The sequence below is a fragment of the Cnephaeus nilssonii genome (assembly GCF_951640355.1).
Source record: "Cnephaeus nilssonii genome assembly, chromosome: 6".
NCBI classification, from domain to species: Eukaryota; Metazoa; Chordata; class Mammalia; order Chiroptera; family Vespertilionidae; genus Cnephaeus; species Cnephaeus nilssonii.
The window spans coordinates 101132272-101158381 of NC_137077.1; the positions used below are offsets into that span (position 1 = coordinate 101132272).

A 26110-nucleotide genomic window follows, 5' to 3' on the forward strand; every position below is an offset into this window, starting at 1 on the left:
GTAATAATAGCATTTGGCTTATTTCTTGCTTTAATCTGTGTCTTTGTCATGAAGGCAAAGGATCATCGGGTGTGAATACCGTTATGTAGATCTTTCTGGACATGTTTGATAATGTGGAGCCCTGGACCTGTGTTGAGCATGTAGATAACAATACAATTCCTTCATGGTTCTCTACGATGGGTGTCTGCTTGGGAGAAAGCCTGCCTTTGAGGTTGACTTCTGGCAAGGAGTCTTTCAACATGAGTCCTTACTGAAGTCCTATTTCTTGGGTTCTTACAATTTGTATGTTGTAATTTGAACAGATTTGCAGAGCACTGTTCTTGCCTCTATGCTTGTTGAATCCTGTTATGTATTTCTTTCCTTAGAATGACCTGTTCTCAGTAGAAAAGGATACCATTTGTAACCTAAAAGAGAGGGGAGAACATTAGATGCATTATTACTATTGAGAATGGGACTTTGTATCCTCAGTGCTTTGTTCTGGATGGAAAGTCTCAGAGACGTGTACGTAGGGTTGGCTGTCTGAATTTCTGTCTGAACAAACCGGAGGGTGTGGTCAGAGGCGCTTCCCCGCTGTGAACAGCGCACATGTTTTGGCGGACGAGGGCGAACGCAGCACTGACCTGCACATGGTTCTCACTGACCAGTTTGTCCAAAGTGCTGTCACATAGTCTGTTACAGTTAAGCTTTAAGATTTTAATTAAAAGACTTTTCCTTTTAATGCAGTTATTTTTTTCCATATTTGACATTTTGATATAGAACAGCTATTCCTTAAGATTAAAGTGCCTCTGTCCTTGTGTATGAACTGTCTCACAGATTTTAAAATCTCAATTGCCAGTATCACTGAAAGGATGCGCCTGTGAAGGAACTCCACGTGATGTTTCATTAGTGTTGATTGTATTGCAGTGCACAGGAAACCCGGCCACAGAACTTGGCTGGCTTTGAACATCGTGTTCAAATAGTAACATAAGTCTCCCTTTTAAAGTCTAAATATTGGCAACTAGAATTTGGCTAAATCCTAGAGATAAGAGTTGTGGACTACCGTACTAATATGTCAGGTACCTTATAAAACACATATTTTGTAAGGATATGAACCATAAAACTGTGCCCCAATGACAAATCTGGGTACACACTCCTTTAGGAGAACATTGTTCCGGGTTTTAGTGGTGTACGTAAAGGTCTTCCTGATGGAGTGCAGCAGACATCTATGTGCCCGCCCTCGCTACAAGAATAACATTTTGTAAATACAGTAGGAATCAGGATTCTGTGTAGGATTTTGGATAATACGCCTTCAAGAGAACCTATCTAAGGAAAACACAAAGGATTTAGCAAAATAGAGTCAATATTTTATAATCATTAGCAGACTTGAAGATGTAGTGTTTAGAATTTAAGTGTTTAATGCCAAAACGTAAAAGTGAACTGAATTTTAAATCAGTTGATCTTTGAGGAAATGAATTAAAGAAACATCATACTGAATGGAAATAATCAAATGTGGTATAGACTTTAAATAGCATCTTAATGAAAACATTACTGTTAAGACCTCTAAGGAATGAGTTAACATTTCTGTCTTTTAAATCAGTGGTCGCCAACCAGTGGTCCGTGGACCACTAGTGGTCCGTGAGGTCCGAAAGCTTGGCGACCACTGTTTTAAATTATTACTGAAACTGGTTCATAAAGGGCTAAATTTGATTTTATTGTATCCTAGGATGAAATAACACATGGATGAAGCTACCTGAAATTCTACTTCCAGCATGAATCAAGTTTAGAGATGATGTCCTGAAGTCATTTATTTTCAGGTGTGTCTCTGTTGTAATTGTTTATTCCTTCCTTCCTAGTTTTTTAATTTTCTTTATTGATTAAGGTATTACATGTGTGTCCTTATCGCCCCACTCTCCCCCCCCCCCCCCCCGCCACTCATGCCCTCATCCCCCTGGTGTCTTTGTCCATTGGGTATGCTTATAAGCATGCATACAAGTCCTTTGGTTGATCGCTCCCCCTTCCTAGTTTCTTTAGTGATTTTCCCTGGTGCTGACAGTTACCTTGGTGAACATTCCATTTTCTCTGAGCAAGGATGAAGGTTATTTAATTTTATTTTTTAGTCCTTACCCAAGGATATGTTTATTGATTTTAGAAAGGAATGGGGTGGGAGGGAGGAGAGGGAGAGAGAGAAAGAAACAAAAACATCAATTGCCTGTCTCATTTACATGCCTGGACTAAGGACTGAACCCTCAACTTAGGTATGTGCCCTGACCAGGAATGAAACCCATAACCTTTTGGTGTAAGGAAAGACGTTGCAACCAGGTGGGCCACCTGGCCACCACTGGAGGTTATTTTTAGCTCCAAATTGCCCTTGTATTTCCTCAGTGGTAGTAATGTACCTTGATTGGTCTTTAGGTAAAACTGGACTGAGAATAGAAATTACATATTAATTGTCGTACTTACTAACAGAAAAAAAAATTTCCTCTTGGTATTCAGTGACCTGAAGCCTAAAATTTTAGTCTTACGTTCCCTTGGAGAGACTGTAATCTTAAAATGGTTAAATATCATAAAATCCGATCAGTGGTAGGGGGCTAGAAGGTCCCTTTCTCCCTTGTTGCTTTCCAACCTTTGTAGAGGGATAACACTTTTTCTATTGTTTTGTTGTCAGACACAAAATTTTATGTTAACATTTATAATTCTGTGATCTTTATGACTAGAATTTGGATGATGATGTAGTCGTCCTGACAGATCCAGAAGTATTAAGTGTATTCCTTATCTGCTGACAAATTCCATTCTCTTGGGACCAGAAACGCAAGCATTACCTGAGCCTCTTGAAAGTGCAGAATCTCAGGACACACAGTGGAACTACTGCCGTTTCAACAAAACTCAAGAGATTGCCATGCACACTGAGGAGCACTGATGTAGCATACTTGACTTTTGAGAAATTCAACCGTTTAAAAATATCTGATACCTCATGCAGCCCCGAAATGTGACAGCCATTTTGTGTACTATTGTATAGCTCTAGAAAATTAATGTTGGGCAGTGATTCTCAAAGCTAGTCCCTAGTAGCATTATCATCTGGGAACTTGTTAGAACGAACATTCTTAGATCCACCTTCATTCCACTAAAGAAAATCTTGGGGTGGGATCCAGCAACGTTTTTTTTGGTTTTGTTTTGTTTTGAAAAGCCCTACAAATAGCCCAGCCGTTGTGGCTGAGTGATTCGAGTGTGGACCTATAAACCAAGACGTCACAGATTCGATTCCTGGTTAAGGCACATGCCTGGGTTGCAGATTCGATCTTCAGTAGGGGGCATGCAGGAGGCAGCTGACCAATTCTCTCTCATCATTGATGTTTCTCTCTCTCCCCCCTTTTTTCCTCTCTCTAAAATCAATAAAAAAAAAAATATAAAGAAAGCCCTACAAATAAATCTGGTTTCTACTAGAGAATCACTTACCTATGGGTCAAGAAAAACAAAAATCTAATATACGTAGGCTAAATGCACCACACACCAAAACATTTGTTATTGGAACTTTGGGATTTTGAAGTTAATTTTGGTAAAAAAAAAAAAAAAAGTGCCCGGCCAGCATGGCTCAGTGGTTGAATGTTGACCTATGAACCAGGAGGTCATGGTTCAATTCCTGTCAGGGCATATGCCCAGGTTGTGGGCCTGATCCCCAGTGTGGGACAGCTGAAAAATGATCTCATCACTGATGTTTCTCTCTTCCTCTCTGAAGTCAATATCCTATATAATAAAAGCCTAATATGCTAAGTGTTGCATTATCTGGTTGGCCATTCAACTAATCAAATTGTAATATGCTAATACTCAACTGCTTGCTATGATGTGCACTGACCACCAGGGGGCAGTCAACTGGTCAACCAGTTGCTATGACATTCACTGACCACCAGGGGCAGACGCTCCAACCAGTAGGTTAGCTTGCTGCTGGGGTCCGGTCGATTGGGAATGAGCGAGATGGGCTGGACATGCCCTGGATCCCTTCCACTGCCCCTCCTCGGCCCCTATCGTGCACCAGTGGGGTCCCTCGGCCTGGCCTGCGCCCTCTCGCAATCTGGGATTGGGGGATGTCAGAGAGCTGGTTTCGGCCCAGTTCTGCAGGCCAGGCCGAGGGACCCCACTGGTGCGCAAATTCCTGCACTGGGTCTCTAGTGCACGCGCGTATGTGTATGTGTAACTACTTTTCATTACAGAATTTTATTTTCTAGTCAGTGAAAAGATACTGGTTCATTCCAGGAAGATAATTTCATTAACTTTCTGAACATTAAATTAATAAAATACCAAATACAAATTTAATACTCATAGAAGGAAGTGACATGGCAATTTCCTCTTTCAAAAAATCTTACTAAAAACATTGACATCTTCAGGTTATCCTTTCAAACAGTGGTTCTCACACTTGGAGGTGTAGAAGAATCCCCTGAGGGCTGGTGAAAGCAACTGCTGGCCTCGCCTGCATGTGATTTGGGCCTGAGGTTCTCATTTCTACAGAGGTGGGGGACTCTGGTCTGGGAACCATTACTTTTTAGTATTAACATATTTATCCCCTTAGGTCCTTAATCTCTATATGACCTCACAACAAAATGCCAGTCCTAGAAGCGAATTACTGAGTAATATTTTATAGTTCAAATAGACTAATTCAATGCTTGAATATTTTTAGGTCTGCTTCTCAGTGACTCAGCAAATTATTTTCTTTATAACAGAATACTTGTAATGACATGGGAGGAAAAAAGCCATAAAGCAATTGTATTTCATTTGTGAGTTTATTACTCCATATAAGCAATGTATACATATAGAAGCAATAACACTTAAAATTTAAAAAATTAGGCCTTGTGGACAAATTCTCTGTGGTTTAAATATCTGGAATAGAGCGAACTTTACATTTTTATTCAGTTTTTGGTTTTATTTTATTTTAGTGATGTGTACCTACTCCTTGTGTGGTCTTTCTGGTTAACGTTGGAAAGTATTATGGTAGCAGCCCACAAACACAGAATAACTGACAAACCACCTTTTCACCTCTTTGTGAATAGGAACCATTGGAGTGATTTTTACCCCATGCAATTTTGGGTCAGTCTCCAGGATAAGGAGCCATTCAAGAAGTTTGTCATTGTTATGAGAAAAATCATGTTTTTACTAAAGCATGTATCTTGGCCCAAGGAAAGTAAATGGGCAATATGAGGAAGGCAGAGATAAAATGTTGTAGGATAATGGAAATCATATTCTTACAAGTTAAACTGGTTTAGATTCCAATTGGGAGTCCTCTGGGAGCTCAGGATGACAGATAACTATTTCCCAATTTTGTTTTAATTTGTTCCTGATTTAATTGTGAACCCTCTTTCATTATAATTTCCAGCTTATTACTAGGGCTTCTACGTACAGGGAGGTAGCATCCAGGCCTAGAGATCCCAGACTGGGTTGGAAATAAGTATTATCTACATGTTAGCACAGGATGGAGGAAGCAAGGTGTATTCTATCAGCCATCCTCTGAAATGAGCAACATTTAGTTTTAGATGTTTATACAGTATTATGTTATAAAACATTAATTGTATGAAAAATTTCAAAGTTCTCATTTTTGAAGTCAATTTTGGCTATTGCGGTATGTAACGGGTTTGGTGAAAGTAGATTTACACTTTTCTGTTTCTCCCAGTTTTTACTCAAAGTCTAGACTTTCATGGTAAATGGTTTGTGAGGCCTTTTCACCGTTAATATTCTGTCAGCACTAGTAAGTTATCCTGTGACTTTTAATGCCAACAGTGTAGCTAGTCGGCGTGGCTCAGTGGTTAAACCTCACCCTATGAACCAGGAGGTCATGGTTCGTTTACCAATCAGGGCACATGCCCAGATCTCTAGTGGGGGGAGTGCAGGAGGCATCCAATCAATGATTCTCTCTCATCAATGTTTTCATCTCTTCCTCTCTCTTCTTCTCTGAAATCAATAAAAATATATTTTAAAAAATAATAAAGCTAACGGTGTAATGCTGAGAATTTTAAAAGCTGAGAGTTTCAAATTGCAACCTCCTGACATTCCACTGAGTAAATTCTACAAATTTAAGAATTCAGATGGAATTACTTGAGAAGATAGTATATGGAATTAAATAATTTCATATCCCTGGACTGAAACCAAACTATTTAACTGTAGTCCATCATTTAGTGAGTGTTATTTGATACTTCTCTTTGGTACTAAGTATTGCAGATAAAAGAATGTGTAATGTGCTATCTATAAGCCATACTCAGAGCAGATCTGAATGGTGCAGTTAGGAAGTTAAATTGACTGACTAACCCAATTATGTGTCCTTATGTCATTATACATTGGAAAGGAGTAATGGCTGAGGAGTGATTTATTTTTATTTTTATTTCTAAGATAAAATTGGAGCAAAAAGCTATTATTAACTGCTTTTCAGGGAGTCTGGCCAAAGAGGAACGCATCCCATTTGTGATGACCTGCTTACGTCATGAGATCGCCTGTGGTTGAAATGATAAGCTCAGGTATGTGTTCTGTATTATTTATACACATTTTATACAAGGAGATTGTTTTGTTTTGACCTGTAGTACTAAGACTATCTGAATACATTTTGGTAAGTTACTACTTAGAAATTGATTCCCAGAGAAATCATTGTTCATACCATCCTATATAATAAAGAGCTAATATGCAAATGGTTGAAACGCCCTCACGGCGTCATGCTATAATGTCTCACTCAACACTGGGGAGAGAGGAACTGGGACCAGCCAGGCACAAATGAGCTCACGAGAGAGGAATAGGGACCAGCTAGGTTGTGGCCCGGGAGAGGGACAAGCCGCCCGCCCATGGTCCCTTGTGGCTGTGGCCAGCCAGGCAAAGCCGGCCCGGGTCCTGGGTGCCTGCGACCAGCTGGAGAAGGGAATCCCGGGTCCTGAGTGCGGGGTGAGGCAGAGGTGGTTAGGGGTGATCAGGCCAGCAGGGGAGCAGTTAGGGGCGATCAGGCAGGCAGGCAGGCAGGTGAGCAATTGGGAGACAGTGGTCCTGGATTGTGAGAGGAATGTCTGACTGCCGGTTTAGGCCCGATCCTGGGGGTCTCAGATCAGAGAGGGTGCAGGCTGCCCTGAGGGCCCGCCCCCCATGCATGAATTTCGTGCACCGGGCCTCTAGTTTACATATAAGAAAACACAACTTTCAGCATTTTCCACTCAGGGACAAGTATGTTTTTAGAGGAGCTATAGTTTTGAGCAACTGTATTAAATTATGTATCTCTACATATATTCCAGTAGACATACTGTTCACATAATTTACTAGCACATCGGTCACAAGGTGGGTAGAAAACTGTCATGTTCTCTGATCCTGGTTCAGTTGAAATAACTGACCCATTTTTCCCTTTGATGACTTTTCATAGCTCATTCTTATTTCTCAGCCTAAACTCCTAAAGGAACTACCTTATTTTCTACTCACTTTCTACCCTAGATAACCATGCCTCCTGATAAATAGAATATACTTATTTAATATGTTCTTGCAAAGTAGTTATGACCTAATAGAAATTTTCTTAAAAAGACCATTCCTCTTATATGTACTGGACCATGGTACTGCTGACCCCTTCCCCCTTAATGTTCCTGATCTTTTGCACTGTTGCTAACTGAAATCTCAATTTTTTTCAAAAGCTATGAAATCAGATACAGTACTAGTACAAAATTTAGCTAAAAACTACACATTTGGTATCTACCTTGTTTTGTGATACAAAGAAATAAGAAAGACCAACATTGTGGTACTTTAATGAGAAAACTAGGAAAAGACAGTTTTAGTCTGTGAAGTAAAAATGGCTGTCTGAATTGTAAACACAATGTATAGGGTCTAATATGTGACATTCTGAAAAAAATTTTATTAAAATTTTTTAGAGGCCCGGTGCACAAGATTTGTGCACGGGGTGACGGGGGGGGGGGGGGGGTGTCCCTCAGCCCAGCCTGCACCCTCTCCAATCTGGGACCCCTCAAGGGATGTCTGACTGCCTGTTTGGGCCCGATCCCACTAGGATCGGGCCTAAACGGGCAGTTGGACATCCCTCTCACAATCCAGGACTGCTGGCTCCCAACCACTTGCCTGCCTGCCTACATGCCTGCCTGCTTGCCCCTAACCACTTCTGCCTGCAAGCCTGATCACCCCCAACCACTCCCCTGCCAGCCTGATTGCCGCAACTGCCCTCCCCTGCTGGCCATCTTGTGTGTTGGAGTGATGGTCAATTTGCATATTATCTCTTTATTAGATAGGATAACTCACAATTATAAAATTAATCAGGAACTACATTTTAAACATTTCTATAATCCAGACTGAGCTTGATTTATTAGTTTTATCTATGGAAAAGTCCATAGGAACATTAACCCCACATGAGGCAAAGGCTGGCAAAACTGGTCTGGCCTCCAGTATTCAAAGTAAGGGCACGTGTAATATTTCTTTTCAGGCCTCACAATGTTCTGGTTGACATGTTTTCTATTTCTTAGGTTCTGATCTTTTCAAATAAAGGATAACTGGAAACATACAAAGATGTCCTCTTCCAACTTGGGATGTGTGGCAACTACATATCAGAAATAGATCAGACCTTTTTGCTCAAATTTCAAGGGGGGGCAAATTCACACTTTATTTATTTACAGAAATTCACCTGGGGTAGTAGAAAACTTCAAGGTAAAAAGAAAATTTCAAGTTAAAAAAAAATAATTAAATAATCCTGTACCATTCCACATTGTGGAAAACTAAGTATGCAGTTCAGACACAACACCAATTTCAGAACATTGGCACAAATACTTACATTTCTGTATTTTATAATATATTACATAGAACAAATTATGTCCCACATATAACAGATGATAGGCCTTAAAACTGCATGAGGTTTACAGATCAAACTTTAAATTTGGAAGAGTTAGCTGTGCCAGAATTCCAAACTGCTTGGCAGGGAGTATTTAAAAATAGGTCTGAAGGCCAATTCCATCCCAATTCTTTGTTTGATCATTGCAGCTGCACTCTGTACGCACCTATTAGCAATTTCACCTGTAGGAAGAAAAAACATCATATGGATCAGCACAGAGGTAGTTATCCTTTCTTAGAAGAGGGGAGAAACATACATGCCCCAGACTTGTTCCTGTTATTTGCAGTATTCTCAAATCGGTTATCAATGTAGATTATCACTATTGTAATAAAAAAACCAAGTGCTTAGAATTTGATTTTGTTATTACATTTAATACTTTTACTATTACACAGACACCAGGTTCTTTTTACAAAGAGCGTTTAGTGACTAGCCTAGAAACATAACATATGGCAATTAAATACCAAAGCCCAGACTACTATAGAGATGCAGTGTATTTAAAAAATTTTTAAAAAATATATTTGATTTTCACAGAGAGGAAGAGAGAGTTAGAAACATCACTGAGAGAGAATCATTGATTGGATGCCTCCTGCACACCCCCTATTGGGGATGTGACCGTAACCAAGGTACATGCCCTTGACCGGAATCGAACCTGGGACCCTTGAGTCCGCAGGCCGACGCTCTATCCACTGAGCCACACCGGTCAGGGCAAGATGTAGTGTATTTTATATCTGCCATGTTTTACATTCATATTGCACTGACTTCTACCCAAGCGAGCACAGGTCTGTAGGACAGGCATACCAAGAGTCCACAACATAACTTGTCTAGCATAACAATTTGAGTAGGAACAATAAATATGAGGAAAGACTTCTCACCTTAGCAGAGGGTGCTTCTGTCAACCTTATAAAGAGTTTATTGAGGCCTGCAACAGGGCTGAACGAGTAAACAAAATGACTGTCCTAGGGAAAGAGACCAAAAAGGGTCAGTATTTCTTCTAACATCTACATCTAGAAATAGCTAGGCCAGTGGTCGGCAAACTCATTAGTCAACCGAGCCAAATATGAACAGTACGACGATTAAAATTTCTTTTGAGAGCCAAATTTTTTAAACTTAAACTTCTTCTAACGCCACTTCTTCAAAATAGACTTGCCCAGGCCGTGGTATTTTGTGGAAGAGCCACACTCAAGGGGCCAAAGAGCCACATGTGGCTTGCGAGCCGCAGTTTGCCGACCACGGAGCTAGGCCAAATCTGAAGAGACCAGAAACCTTTAAGACTCTAAGTTTTGTATTTGAATTCATGAGATAGTAAACTGATTTCTTTAAATTTCCCTTGACTTATTAAAAAGCTACTAATAAAAAAACAATATCCAGGTAAATCTTTATGATTAGAATGCATCCAGTAATATACAGCTTAAGTGTTAGAGATCTTAATAACTATGTAATTTTGCTTAATTCAGCCTAAGGAAAGAGTTCTAAATGTGACCAAGGAATCATGCATTAAGGTTCTTCAAGGGCATTTTTTTTATATTAAAAAGTAAGGTCTACAGCCACTATATATTTTTATTTTAAAATATTTGTAATAAAAATATAAATTTTAGCATAATGAAAGCTAAAATTAAGCATAAACTAAGCACAAATATTTGATTATTTGAAGCATGAACAGGTATACTTTTCTTCTTCGTTGAATTTCCTGTAAGTGAATGTTTATAACGGTGGGAAAAGGCCACCCTATATTCTGTATGTTATTTTTGACAAAATTTAGGATGATTACAGGTTATTGCCTCATTTCCAACAACAGGTTTACTCAATTATAATTAACATTTTATTAAAACATAGCCATTTAAGTCATCTTTTGATTAGAAAAGTGTGCTTTTCAGTAATGAACTACAGGAAAGTCTTACCAGAAAAACAGGAAGTTGAAATTTATCATTTAAAATTACAGCTTGTACACTACATGGTCCACAGAGTCGAGCAATAACATCTTTACCCAAAAAATTCGCATGGAAAATGAACAGCAGGATGCCAGAGCCTGAGCAGGAGAGATGCAAACACAGATTTGTAACCCAATCCTCGAACCTCACCTTCCAGTCCCCTAAGGGAGGAGGTGGGGGTAGGGGTGGGTAGGGCAGAAGGACAGACACACTGTGTGCCAGGCCCATTCTCCCCTCCCTAGTGAAGGACTCCTTCCAATTTCCAAAAACTGTTGTTTTTTGTCTACGTAATAGTTCCTACCGATATAGCTCATGGAACGGACTTTGTAAAATGTGCTTTTCTACGGTAAAGTTATTTTGTTTGAAGAGAAGTGGCATTTGCTGAATGCACAGATATCCCTGGAAGTAAACCACTGGGCATCCTATGGTATCTGTGTTTGGGTGTGGGTTTGAGTGGTTTTCTGTGTTCTTCCACATACTGTTTTGCCTTTTCCAAATTTTGTGATTAATAGAAAAAAATCTCATTTTGGGGAAAAAAAAAAGCATGAGATTTGAAAAAACTCAAGAATACAGACAACAGTGTGGGATTGTGGAGGGTGAGGGGGAGGAGGTGGAGGAAGATATAAATGGTGATAGATGTAGACTTGGGGTGGTGAATGCACAATACAGTATATAGAGGATGTGTTGTAGAATTGTGCACCTCAAACCTGTATAACCCAATAAATTCAATAAAAAGGAAAAGGAAGTTAAAAAATAAAATATTCTACAAGATTAATTTTGAAGAAAAGCTGTTCTTTTTAAAAGAATAACTTATTGATTTTTAGAGAGAGGGGGAGGGAGAGGGAGACTGTGAGAGTGAAATATCAATGATCAGCTGCCTCCTGCACACCCCCAGTGGGGATCAAGCCCACATGCGGGTCATGTGCTCTGACTGGGTTTCAAACGTGCAGCCCTTCAGGGCAGGGGACTACGGCCAGCCAACAGAGCCCACTTGCCAGGGCCCCTTTGCTTTCTGTATCCTGGTCCCAGGGAAGGAAGGAAGGGCACCCTGTCCAACTACTGACGGTCTGACAGTGATTGTTTTCCAGCTCTACAATGCAAGCTGACACTAATAGTCAAAACTACAAATTATGATTCTGCAATGCCAACTTCACTCAATAGTAAGTAGTTATGAATGGCTGTCAATTATTGATGAGGCTAGCTTTTCTTTTCTTTTTATTGAAGGGGCTAGCTTTTCTTGAATATGTACATTTAAAATTGGTGATAGGGTTTTACTTATTTAAGCAAAACAAAAAAAGCCAGGACCCAGCTTCCCACTTTTAGGAAGAGACCCAGCTTTCTGTGTGTGGCATCTGGGTCCTAGAGAAGGCATGGTGGCCAGGAAGCAGAACTGAGGTTTCTATTTTCTGCTTTTAAACTTTATTAAAGGGCAGACATGTATTTTTTCTTTATAAAAGGCCAAGAGACTATTGCCAATAATCCAGAAGAAAAAAGAAATTGATTATGGGCTCAGAATGTAAAAATGTAAATAAAAACTAGTATAATTATTAAGACCAAACTTCCATACTTTGTAAACAAGTTCTACAACATGCTCTGTGGACCCATCCAAGTCACCTGAAATGGTAGATATCAGCTGGTCTCTTTTTTTTCTGCCAGAGCAACTCTGCTGCTAATTATTGGGCTGAATTAGTCAGCTAACCGCTATAGTGTCGCATTTCACACTGAGGACATGCAGGCTCACCTTCTGTTACGCTCGGTGGAGGTTTATAGTGGAAACCCGTTGAGAAGTCTGGCCCCTCACAGAGGCGGTGACAGGCTATTGGGAACACTGGCTCTAGGAGCGCAAGGCGTGCTTCAAAGTAATCCCTGATGGTCTCTTCTGCCACTCGGGAAAGGCTGAGGGTGAACGTTAATGTAAAGAGAACCATAGCCATGAAACTGTGACACTGCTGAATCCGTATCAGCCTTAAAAATGACATGCAATTCCCTTATCCCACTGCTCTGCCCTCGGCATCTGACATGCCGTTTGTCTTTCCTGCTGTCTGTCCTCTCCCAAGGATTCTGGTCCCATGAGGGCAGTTCTTACCCCACTGCTCTCTCCATCCCCCTAGCAGTCTGAAAAGTGCCTGGCACTAGTGTTCAATAAATATGTATCTAATAAATGAATGATCAATTTGGAGAATCAGAAATGAGAATTCTGTTAAAAAATAAATCCCAAGAATTGGCACACACACAAGCAGTCAAATAAAATTAGTGCTAATTCAGAAAACTTTTCTTCATTTAAACAGTTTTTAATGAAAGCTGTATATAAGATTACTTTATTCCTGCATTTTCTCAATTGTTTCTTCCTTTTATTTGCCCCCCCTTTTTTTTTTAACTTGGCTTTACACTCAAGGATCTTTTTGTCGTGTTTGTCCAGATTTAGTCTAGTGATAACCATCTTGCTGGGATGAATGACTATGAGATTTCTACAGATGGCATTTCTTCCAGTAAACCTTGAGGATTTTGCTAATTTGCTGCCCTTTGTCATCCTTTTGGATGGGCATGAATTGAACATTGTACGTCTGCCTCAGCTCTTTGAAAACAGGAGCTATATGTGGGAAAATGTATTGAAATGATTTTTATGGGTTTTGCTCTGGTCAGAAGTCACAAAGGAATTAAACTTCATTTTTGGATGCTGCTGCCTCAATGATGGCCACAAAAGGGCAGAAACTATCTCACCAAGAAGGCAACCAACTCATCTGGTTTGCCCAGCATCCCAGGAATCCCTCCATCTATCATGCAAATCAGGAAGACTGGTCGACCTACTTGCAGGCTATCTTGATCTATTACCCATGTGAACAAACTGAGATGAGCTGGCTTCCCAGGATTCCATGCAGCCATAAATGCTGCTCAGTCACACACACAAATTATTGGTTGGGCCCTGGCCAGTGTTGCTCGGCGGTTAGAGTGTTGGCCCACACATGGAAGGGTCTTGGGTTTGATTCCTGGTTAAGGGCGCTTACCTGGGTTGCAGGTTCAATCCCTGGGCCCGGTTGGGGTGCGTGTGGGAGGCAGCCAGTCCATGTGTCTCTTTCACATCGGTATTTCTCTCTCTGTCTCTCCCCCTCCCTTCCACTCTCTAAAAATCAATGGAAAAATATCCTTGGGTGAGGATTAACAAAAAAAATCAACGTACTAACAAAAAAATTAAGGGTTGGGTGAGGCTCCCAATCCAAGTCTGTTAAAGGGGGCACACTCACTAGGCACATAGTCCTTTATTTTGACCTTTGCTGCCTTTTTTGTCTCCTGTCCAAAACTGACCTTACTTTCTGCTTAGAATATAGATCTCCTACACCTGGAATTGGAGTTACCATCTTGCAGACATGAAGATCCAAGTCAGATTCTAACTATGGTGGATGAGAAAAAGAGGCTATTCCTACCTAAGGCTGCCTACCTCTATACTCGGTTATATGAATAATAAACACCTTACTCATGTTACCTACTGTCCGTGACGTTTCTGTTATGTGTTGCCAAAATAAATGTCTTAGAATTCATTTGAAAAAGAATGGATAAATTGTGAAGCATCTAGACAATGGAATGATTCAGCATTAAAAAGAAATGAGCTATAAAGCCAGGAAAAGACATGGAGGACATTTAAATGCCTATCAGTAAGTAAAAGACCATCTGAAAAGGCTACCTACTATATGATTCCAACTATGTGACATTCTGGAAAAGGCAAAAATATGGAGACAAAAAGATCAGTGGTTTTCAGGGTTTAGAGGGGAGAGAGGGATGAATAAATAAGTGGAGCCCGGGGGACTTTTAGGGCAGTGATACTATTCTGTGTGATACTATGATGGTGGGCACGTGTCATCCATTTATCAAAACCCACAGAATGTACAACACCAAGGTGAACTAACAAACATGGATGGTAAGTGTCTATGTACGTTCATTAACTGCACCACTTTGGTAGAAGAGGTGGGGGAGGCTGTGCATGTGTGGGGGCAAGGGTTATATGGAACATCTCTTGTACAGGTACTTTCTGCTCAATGTCACAGTGAGCCTGAAAGTGCTCTAAAAACTGTGTCCATTAAAAAACAAAACAAGAATGAACTAAAATTTAAGAAAATGTTTGTGAGCCAAATTAAGAGCCTAGTCAAGATTTTAAGGAGATGCTTCTAGATTAATTCTAAAAGTTTCTAAGACCTCAATACCTGTAGAAAAGTAATTCATATGCCACTTAAATCTGTGATCTTTTCTTCTTTTTTTAAAAAAAAACCTGTGGTACATCTACACAATGGAATACTACGCTGCGGTAAAAAAGGAGTTCTTACCATTTGCAACAGCATGGATAGAACTGGAGAGCATTATGCTAAGTGAAATAAGCCAGTTAGAGAAAGATAAATATCACATGATCTCATTCATTTATGGAATATAATGAACAACATAAACGGATGAACAAAAACAGATCCAGAGACAGAGAAACATAGATCAGACAGTCAAAACTCAGAGGGAAGGTAGGGGAGGGTGGGGATAAGGGGGAGAGATCAACCAAAGGACTTGTATGCATGCATATAAACCTAACCAATGGACAGACAACAGGGGGGTGAGGGCATGAGTGGGGGGGGGGGGTAATGGGGGGGAATAAGGACACCTATGTAATACCTTAATCAATAAAGAAATTTAAAAAATAGATTAAAAAAACTGTGAAGAGAAGCCCATTGGGACCTCTACTTGACAATCTTTTCTGAGCAGTTACATATACAGGCCATTCCAGTTTTTGTGTGTGTGTGCGTGTTGTTTTAAATAATTTATATAGAGGACCTGCTCCCAGAGGGAGATAAAGTTTGATAGACAGAGGAACCTAGCAAGGTGTTTCTTTCTTAATCCTCATGAGGATATGGTTTTTTATTTTGGGGGAGGAGAAGGGGCGGGGAGAGAAATATCAATGTGAGAGAGAAACATCTATCGTTTGCCTCCCATACACACCCCAATCGGAGATCGGACTCACAACCTAGGCATGTGCCCTGACTGGGAATCAAACCTGCAACCTTCTGGTGTATGGGATGATTGTTTAACCAACTGAGCCACCCTGTCAGAGATAGGCCATTCCTGTTTGGATGTTACAGTTCCAGCCCTGTAACTTAACTATGGCACAGTCACAGCACACTTACGTGTCTAAATGATTCTTCAGCAAGTCGTACACCAACACATTGTTACACTGCTTTGCAAAATACATTGCGCTATTTTGGTGCTTTGACAAAATATTGCAGTCAGCTCCACATTCAATTACAAGTCGTACAATATCCAAATTTCCTCTTTTACAGGCCTACGTCACACACAAAAAAAGGGGAGTAATAATTAGCTAAAGTAAGTTTACCAGTCAGTGTTTGCCCCTTTCTTCACACATGAGCCAGCCTGGGAGCTCTTTGTGAAGAGAAGGAAAGAAGGTTGGAAAAAACCTGGAGTTGGGTCTCCCCGGGTATTGGAAACGTTTACATAAACAGGAGGGGTCCAGTACAGAAATCTGTGTGCTACCTTCAAAATGATACCTCTATCCCAGCCCAGAAGAAACACCAGGCCTTTCTAAGCTCCACTCTCCATCCATGTCCTGTTGTCCTATTAGACGACACCTCAGGCAGCGTCCAGAGAAAGCCTGCTCCTCAGTCTTAGAGGTTATTAGCCCTGGGAATCTAAAGCGCCTCTTAGCATCACAAAATCTCAGAATTTTCCTAGTAGTTGCTCTGAAGAGACTAACAAGCATGGATACACGTCTGAATTTAGCAAATCCAGAATGGCCCTGAGACTACTCTGGAGTATCTGTTTAGAACCCACTTGGTGATTTCTCAGTAAGATGGTTTTAATTCATTCTTTGAATGTCACCTCTGCTCTAAACATTGGACAATTTACAAACATAACAGAGAACAAATTCAAAAGTAGGGATCCTGAACAAAATATTTCCATGATCCACCAATGAAATAGAAACACAGTGAGCCGGGTTTAAACCCTAAGTGTAAAAGCCTAAGGCTGAAGCAGCAGGTGTGCCAGACCTTGTGTATAATGAATTAGAAAGCAGATTCAGGCAGAAGGAAACTAAGATGGAGGCATAGGTAAACACCTAAACTGCTGCCTCGCACAACAATTTCAAAACTATAACTAAAAGACAAAACGGACATCATCCAGAACCACAGGAAGGCTGGCTGAGTGGAAATTCTACAACTAGAAGGAAAGAGAAGCACACTGAGACTCAGAGGAGCTGCAGGAGGCAGAGGTACTGAGACGCGCGCGTGGAGAGGGCTGGCAACTGCGTGTGCGGCTGGCTTTCTCAAACAGGAGGGAGACAAAAGCTTCCAATGGCTCTGAGCTCCAGTTCCGGGCGAGACTCTGGGGACCCAGACTCATTCGGGGAGAAACTGGACTGTCTGGCAGCAAGCGGAACTCGAGGGCGACTTTCTCTCCGAGGTGCTTGCAGTGATTACCACAGGACACTGAGACACAGAGGCCTATTAGGGCAGGGCTGACGGAAAACCAATGCTGTCTGCTCCACCCTAAACTCCCGCCCCATCCAAGCTGAGCACAGAGGCTCTTGCAAGTCCTGCCCCATAAGGGTGTCTCTAGCACAGAAGTTCTCCCAGCGTAGACACAGCTGATCCTCACAGCCAATAGGCCTGGAGGTCAATTCCTCCCAGTGATACCAACAACAATCAAGGCTTAACTACAGCAAGACTGTGCACACAGCCCACAAAGTGGTGCACCAAGAGTGTCCACCTCAGGTAACTGGGGAGGCAGAGCCACTGGGCCCTATAGGACACCTAGCACACAAAGCCACTCTATCAACTGAGGGAAGCAGCCAAAATGCAGAGACAAAGAAACAGATCACAAATGAAAGAAATGGAGGAAAGCAAACGACTGGATATAGAGTTCAAATCCATGGTTATAAGGTTTTTCAAGAATTTCCTAGAAAAGGCCGATAAATTTAGCAAGACCCTCGAGGATATGAAAAAGGACCAACTAGAAATTAAGCATACACTGACTGAAATAAAAAATATTATACAGAGATCCAACAGCAAACTAGAGGATCCCAAGAATCAAGTCAAATATTTGAAATACGAAGAAGCAAAAAACACACAACTGGAAAAGCTAAAAGCAAAAAGAATCCAAAAATATGAAGATAGTGTAAGGAGCCTCTGGGACAACTTCAAGCGTACCAACATCAGAATTATGGGGGTGCCATAAGGAGAGAGCGCAAGATACTGACAACCTATTTGAAGAAATAATGACAGAAAACTTCTCCCACCTGGTGAAAGAAATAGACTTACAAGTCCAGGAAGCACAGAGAACCCCAAACAAAAGGAATCCAAAGAGGACCACACCAAGACACATCATAATTAAAATGCCAAGGGCAAAAGACAAAGAGAGAATATTAAAAGCAGCAAGAGAAAAACAGTTAGTTACCTACAAGGGAGCACCCATACAACTGTCAGCTGATTTCTCAACAGAAACTATGCAGGCCAGACGGGAGTGGCAAGAAATATTCAAAGTGATGAACAGCAAGAACCTACAACCAAGAGTACCCAGCAAAGCTATCATTCAGAATTGAAGGGCAGATAAAGAGCTTCACAGATAAGAAAAAGCTAAAGGAGTTCATCACCACCAAACCAGGATTATATGAAATGCTGAAAGGTATTCTTTAAGAAGAGGAAGAAGAAGAAAAAGGTAAAGATAAAAATTATGAACAACAAATATATATTAACAAGTGAATCTAAAAATCAAGTGAATAATAAAATCTGAGGAACAGAATAAACTTGTGAATATAATAGAATCAGGGGCATATAAAGGGAGTGGACTGACAATTCTCAGAGGGAAAGGGGTGTGGGAATGCGGGAAGAGACTGGACAAAAATCGTACACCTATGGATGAGGACAGTGGGGGCGGGTAGGGGCAGAACGAGGGGTGGGAACCAGGTGGAGGGGAGCTATTGGAGACAAAAGAGGAACAATTGTAATAATCTGAACAATAAAGATTTATTAAATTAAAAAAAAAAAAAAAGAACTGCTGTATCCTAATAGCATTTTAGGCCAGGAACCCAGAACTGCCCCAGGAACAGACTAGAACATGCAGAATTTGCCCCCATAGATGCAAATGCAAAACCACTAACCATGGAGGGGTAATACAGGAGTGCACGGGGGCGGCTTTAACCACATTCTCCTTAAAACTATCTGCAAACCACAATTCCTAACAGACAAAGGATGAAGCGATGAATTCACCAATAAAAACTAGAGTACAGCCTCCACTTCTCCACCCCTTGGGCCACTGGGAGCCACAGGACTGAACCTTGTCTGGACTCTGATGGAATCCCTTAGCTCCATGCTTACTCCTCTCACGTCACTCATCACACTACATGTTAAGTGCTTCTCTGATGGTCTACTTTTCCCAGTCATCAATCAGGTGCAAGTCCAGAGATGATCTCATTCCGTATTATATCCCCAGACCCCAGCTGTCAGAGGCCCCAACATGCACATCTGAGACGTGGAGGGGATGACAATCACGTGAGGCATTTACCTTCATTAAAGCGGTCTCACCACTGCTCTGCTGGACATTTACAAAAGCGCCTGCTTCCAAAAGAATCGCCACTGTGGTTAAAAAGTTCTATTAAAGAAAAGAAAACAAATTTAATTCTTCACATTCTTACATTCAAAAGTAAGGTATTTTGGGATATTTTGAAACTTTCGCCACTAGGAAAAAGACAGACTGTATCCCAAGCAGTTAGGTGACGTTTCCTGGTTCTTTACTCTGCAGACGCAGGGTCGTGAGAGAACCAGAGGTGCTGGGTGGGTTCGGTCCCCCGCCCAGCCACACTCCGTTTTGCCAGTAAGTTCAATCTGAGGGTTAACCACTGCTTTCTACATAAGACCCTCTGCATAGCAATCCTTTAGATAGATAATATATGGGAACATTTTAATTGTCTTCAATTGGAAATGATTTTTTAAAAGACCCAATTGATTGAAATTGAAATTGATTTTAGTACCTTAGTCAGAGGTCCGGTTGAATATAAATCACTTCCAACTAGATAATCATTTTGAAAATTCAACTGCAAAGTATTGTTGACTTAAAAGAAAACATCCATTCATAACAAGTCATAGATAAACTGAACTATAAAGTTAAGTTGCCTGTATGACTTACATTTCACTACAGAAACAGATTTTGTCTTAGTTCAGGAGCAGGAATTCCTGCAAGACTATGAAATGGTTGCACTGTGAGTGACCAACCTTCTCAGCTGCATGAATGAGTGCGGTGGTCCCATTCTTCTGTCTGCCATTCACTCTGGCTCCCTTTCTGATGAGGAGCCTCAACAGATCGTCCTGACCTCCAGCTGCAGCCAGCATCACCAGTGTCATCCCACTTGAATCCTTCATTAGTTTTGTTTAAGGAAAAAACGTCAATGTTTAATCAGAAAAATTTTATAACTAAGTTCTTTTCATCTAGACGGTTTCAAAGTGAAATTATTAAAGTACATTGATCTAAGCATCTATTTAATTTTTTTCACTAAAATATTCTTATATAAAAAATAAACTAATATCCTTTGGAATTTTATATATATAAATGTTACTATGGGAACCCTAATCAGAGTACACCAGATGTTCAAGGCCAATCTAAGCAAGGACATAGCAATCTTACTGTATGCACTGAGCAGGTGTACCTTTCTGTAGCCCCAATACTGATGTCACTATTTGCAAAAAGCATCTTTTGTCTAAGTTAGTATAAAGATGTATTAGTGACCAGGTGGTACGAGGCTATTTTTATGTAGAGGCTGCTTTTATGTAGGGCTGGGCTGCTGTGTGTGCAATGGCTCCTATATTTGCTGAGGCTGCTTTGTGCGGCTACTGCTTAGTAAGCTACTTTAAAGAACTGCTTTGTCTAGTGGCTACTTAGCAGCAATGGCTACTTGGTCTGCTTCTCATGTCTGCTCCGTCTAATACTCGGCACCCACGAAGGTCCAGTTCCTGGCAGAGAAGGACCTGTGCTCCCTCTGTTAGCGTAGTCAAGCAGGATCAAAGAGTAAGTACGCCGACAGTTACCATAAAATTTTACAACTTCGATGTATTAAGTTCTAAAGGCACATCAATACTTTGCACAAATCTTGAAGCTATATCTAGATGGCAAAGGTATTTGTCTCTAATTTCAGGTCTAAAAGTTTCCTTGTGTTCTAGGCAAAACTCATATATAGATTATATTCTTTTAGTTGGCCCAAAGATGTAAGGCTAGAAATGACCACTGGTCACCTAAGCCCAGTGTATTGAGGACACAATGAAATGAATGTTATCTGGATTAAAAGACCATTGCTAACTGCTGGGAAGTTAAGAGTTTGACTGCTCTAAGGATAAAAAAGATTCATAAGTAGGGAACAATACTGATATGAAAAAAGTGAGTAAAACAACTGCTTTGAATAAGATAAAATTACATAAAGTTGGCAAATAATAAAAAGGTAACTATTAGCTAAAATATTTCCAATTGCTAGTTAAAATGAACACCAGATGAGAAAACAAAACTATTAATTACCGTCCGATACAACCAAATTCCAATAGTGTGAATTAATTTGGTTATAATCTGAAAGTTTTAGCAGAATTTGCCAGTATGAGTAATCTGAAGGAACACTAATGTAAGAAAAATTACTTCTAGCAATAACACTTTCTCTAGATTTGTAAAAATCTAACTTTAGAAAGTTCCCTGCATGCGTCTCACAAAGACTGGGTGAGCTGAAGAGTAGGGGCCATAGGGTGGTGGGAGGAGGAGGAGGAGGCAGTGGCAGCAAATAAATGGCTCTGAAGCAGGACCAAAGTCTGAATTTCAGGAGGGTTAGTGAGCGCTGCACTTTCATAGGCCTCACTTTTTTTTTAATCCTCACCCGAGGATATATTTAGGGACTGAGGGAGAAAGAGGGGGCGGGAGTGAGAGAGAGAGGGAGAGAGCGAGAGAACGCTCGGAGGGAGGACTGAACCCACCCCCTAAGCATGCGCACTGATCAGGAACTGAACACTCCACCTTTTGGTGTAACCAACTGAACCCCCGGCCAGGGCAACAAAGCTGCTTCTGAACGCTGGCAGTTCTATTCCTTTGACACTACTCACTTTTATATGTTTCTGTTTTATGACAAAATGACCTAATTCCTAATGCAAAAGGTTCAATTTAGTACATAAAACTGAAGATACTCATCCACTTGTGTGTTTTTATTTTAATTGGCACTTAAAGAGTCCATCCTTTGCAAATAATCTATATTGTTCCTTAGGCATTTTATCTTTGCTCAGATTGTTGAAAAGTGGTGGCTTGTTTTGTGTTTTTCTTTGTGACTAATGCACATTTTACCTTGACAGATGCAACACACCATGTAGCTACAATTTTCTGGAAAAGTAAATCTTTTAGGAATTGTTTTTCAAATCTTCAAAGAAAACTTCTGATAAAACCCAACATGTATCCCCGATACTTAAGCAGCTTAAAAAAAGGGCAGAGTATAGGAGGTAAACCACCAACAAGACAGAAATCAAACCTGATGCCAAGACCCTGAGGGAAAATCCTACTCAGACCAAAAACAGAACAGATTACTTCTATCACCATTGTTCTTCAGATATCACCAATTTCACAAGACCAAAGAAAGAAATATTGAAAATAAGGGAAACAAAATAGATATTTTTAGCAAGTGGTCCAACTCTCTATCTAGAAAGTAACTTAAAAATTACCACAGTAAGAGAATTTTCTAAAGTGGCTGGAGACACAAACACAAACAGAAATCAATAGCTTTATCACAGTTAGAAAACAAAATGTGGGAGAAAAAAGATCCCAATAATCATAGCAAGATAATTACAAAATTATAACATATTTAGAAATAGATCTGAAATAAATGTATAATAACTATGAAGAGAAAAAATTTTTTTGCTTAAGGAAATAAAATGAAGAGCTGAATGTAGTTATGTTCCTAAATGGAAGACTGAAAATGTAATCATGTTAATTCTCAGCCAAATTGATCTGTATATTGCATGCAATTTTAATCAAAATAATTTTTTGAAGTGTAACCTCAAATGATTAAACCTAAAAATCCACAACTACAGCAAGAAAATGAAAGAAGAAAATATACAAATCTTTTCTAAGCAAGACAAGACACCCAAAAGCCATAAAGGAAAAGATCAACAAATGTGACTACCTAAAAATATAACCCCCTCTACCCATGCCGGGTGGCTCAGTTGGTTGGACCTTTGTCCTGTACACCATAAGCTGGCGGGTTCAATTCCTGATCAGGGCACATACCCAGGATGCAGGTTCAATTCCCAGTCTGGGTGTGTGCTGGAGAAACAACTGACCGATGTTTCTCTCCATCTCAAATAAAGACATTCTCAGGTGAGAAAATAAAAATAAACAAACAGAAATCCTCCAAGCAATAAAAGATAAAAAAAACAACCCCACAAAGCAACAAACCTAAAAACCAGGAAAAAAAGGGTTAATATGCTTCCATATTTAAAAAAATAACAAAACATTCAATCTTCTCTCTTCCATTTTTTTCTTGGAGGCAACCAAATTTTTGGTGGCCTTGTTTCAACAAGGCTGAAAAAAAAATTCATAAATCAGTATAAAACCCACAGCAATAATAGGAAGTCAGGCAGTTGCTGTTAATAGACAGGTCTCAATGAAACACGGTGACATGAAACACCCCTAATAGCACCAGAGGTTAAACTACTGACAAAATCAGAAGGATCACAGCTGAACCAAATGGTCACTCTAGGGGTGGGAATACAGGGAGTAAAATTTTCTACATTCTGCAATTTTTGAATTTTATAAAATGAAAATGCATTACTTTTCTAGCTAAAATAAAAAAGTAAAACAATTATTTTAAAAGAGCTAATTTACATATTCCTTTCATGAGATTTTACAAAGATGTATTTATTACCTCTTGGTCCAGGTTATATTCTTCATTTGAATTAAGTGCAACCTTCACAGTAATATAATCCCCATTTTTTACAGCATCCCTCAATAAATCTAAAATGAAAGAAAAGATATTAGGTTTCTGTATCTAGATTCATGAAAAGGATCCCCATAACTCCCTAACTACTCACTACTTGGAACGGCATCTGTTACAGAAAAGTTCTCATCTTCCCCATCAAGATGCTTTTGAAAATCTTCTAGTTTCATCCATTCCAGCTGCAGGTCCATGCCCAGACTCAAAATCTGCTGTCTGCCATCTGGAACACATAAGGGCTTTAAGATACTTTTTTTGGTACTGACTTAACCAAAACTTTATATACACCTTTAACATATGTCATTACGTAACTGAGTCTTCAATGAAATTTCTGATTTTCTTTGGCAAGTAAAATAAACTACCCATATTTAGAAGTTACAATGCTTCAAAAGCTTGAAGATAAACTGGTAAACTATCCTATATAATAAAAGGGTAATACGCAAATTGACCCTAACAGCAGAATGACCGGTCGCAATGATGCGTACTGACCACCAGGAGGCAGACGCTCAATGCAGGAGCCGCCCCCTGGTGGTCATTGTGCTCCCACAGGGAGAGCTCTGCGGACGGTGAGCGCAGCGGTGGTGGCGGGCGCCTCTCCCTCCTCCTCTGCAGCACTAAGGATGTCCCCAAGGGCTCCCCGGCTACCAAAGGAATGTCTGACTGCCAGCTGAGGCCCGTTCCCCTGGGGAGCAGGCCTAAGATGGCAGGTGGACATCCCCGGAGGGGTACCGGACTGGGAGAGGACGCAGGCCGTGCTGAGGGACTTTCTGAGTGTAAGAATTTTCGTGCACCGAGCCTCTAGTTAACTATAAAATAGTAACATATGAATTTAAGTATAAGATTAAGTAGCTCAAAAGAAGAGAGAAACTAGAGCAGGGGTCCTCAAACTTTTTAAACGGGGGGCCAGTTCACTGTCCCTCAGACCATTGGAGGGCTGGACTATAGTTTAAAAAAAAACTATGAACAAATTCCTATGCACACTGCACATATCTTATTTTTTTTAAAAAATATATTTTATTGATTTTTTACAGAGAGGAAGAGAGAGGGATAGAGAGTTAGAAACATCGATGAGAGAGAAACATCGATCAGCTGCCTCTTGCACACCCCCTACTGGGGATGTGCCCGCAACCAAGGTACATGCCCTTGACCGGAATCGAACCTGGGACCCTTGAGTCCGCAGGCCGACGCTCTATCCACTGAGCCAAACCGGTTTCGGCCACATATCTTATTTTGAAGTAAAAAAACAAAACGGCAAAAACACCCGCATGTGGCCCGCGGGGCCGTAGTTTGAGGACGCCTGAACTAGAGTCAGTAAGAGGAACTGCTAACATGTCTTTCCTTGGCCATTCTTCTTGTACATTGCTTTCAATCATTGGAAATGTGTAAATCAGACCTGTGTGTAAATAAAAGTAAATGCCCTTGGATCCTTCCAGACTCAGCTCACACTTTTCCTCCTGAAAGCTCTCTCTACTGAGTGTACTCCAGGCCCCACCACCACCATGAAGCAAATTGCTGGTCTCAGCTGTCTGATCCCTGGATTCAACACTAGGATGGACAGCTCATTCTCTATTGACAGTGTGGTTGGTGAGTCTTAAGCATAACTCGTTCGGGAGAAATTCAAAATGACTGAAAAGCACAAATAGTTAAAGGATTTTCACCTAAAACCAATTCCTCAAATGACACAGATGTTGGGCAGTTAACCTTGCCACAGAAATGGAATTTGTAAAAGCCATGCAAATACATTTTTCCCAAAGCTCTCACCTGGAACCAGCACTGAGCATGGAGACATGACAGCACAGCCTCCACAGTGACCCACCTGGCTCTGTGCTCCAACTCCGTTAGCTGTATGACTTTGAGTCTCAAACTCACTGTACCTCCCTCTCTGAATAGAAAAAGCAGCTAACACTCCATAAGGATTGTGTAATTATTTCTGTGAATTAATGCATTTAGACTGTCTAATGACCTGTGAGGTCACCGACGAGGAAAGCGAGCCACCTCCTCCCACAACTGTGGGAAACCACAAACCACAGGAAGCACTGGGGAGGCCATACAAATGAGAATCCATATAAACGGAGACAATGCCATCTAATTTCCAGGACTGTTAAGTAACAGAACACAGAGCTCCAAATCAAGAGCTCTCTTCCCCATGAATGTGTGTCTATCTGGTTTTCAGATCTGCAAGGACCTGATTCTGAGGTGTCTGAACACACCCAGTTCAGTGCTGTTATCTCCTGCTATACTTTTATACAGCGGCCTCAATAGAATACGGGGCGATTACGGCTGATGCCCAATACATGGATGGTCTAGTTGGGCAACCTGTCCAGAGGGGTTACAGCTGTTATTCAGCCCAACACGACACTGTCTGTATGGAAACAGAGGGCC

At 40.6% G+C, this 26110-nt stretch overlaps 2 protein-coding genes across 12 annotated transcripts in view; one reads left to right on the plus strand and one right to left on the minus strand.

Annotated features, from left to right (window-relative positions):
- Positions 1 to 15884, plus strand: part of PSPC1 (paraspeckle component 1) — a 141576-nt gene extending 125692 nt beyond the window's left edge. For 3 of the 9 annotated variants that reach the window (XM_079773987.1, XM_079773994.1, XM_079773985.1), the window contains 3 exons: positions 1703 to 1793; positions 6389 to 6473; positions 10752 to 12438. In XM_079773987.1, the coding sequence (XP_079630113.1) occupies positions 1703 to 1723 (21 nt within the window). In that variant the 3' untranslated portion in view covers positions 1724 to 1793; positions 6389 to 6473; positions 10752 to 12438. Of the gene's footprint in view, positions 1 to 1702; positions 3988 to 6388; positions 6583 to 10751; positions 12439 to 14059 lie in introns of those variants that run through there. The other 6 variants (XM_079773990.1, XM_079773988.1, XM_079773991.1 and 3 more) reach the window with 6 other exon arrangements.
- The window catches only part of MPHOSPH8 (M-phase phosphoprotein 8), a 91330-nt gene continuing 71942 nt past the window's right edge, over positions 6723 to 26110 (minus strand). The window contains exons 6-14 of one of the 3 annotated variants that reach the window (XM_079773978.1): positions 23826 to 23951; positions 23660 to 23748; positions 19992 to 20132; positions 19285 to 19371; positions 15897 to 16051; positions 12482 to 12636; positions 10711 to 10838; positions 9685 to 9768; positions 6723 to 8994 (exon numbers count right to left, since the gene is read on the minus strand). In XM_079773978.1, coding sequence (XP_079630104.1) covers positions 8953 to 8994; positions 9685 to 9768; positions 10711 to 10838; positions 12482 to 12636; positions 15897 to 16051; positions 19285 to 19371; positions 19992 to 20132; positions 23660 to 23748; positions 23826 to 23951 — 1007 coding nt within the window. In that variant the 3' untranslated portion in view covers positions 6723 to 8952. The other 2 variants (XM_079773977.1, XR_013813640.1) reach the window with 2 other exon arrangements.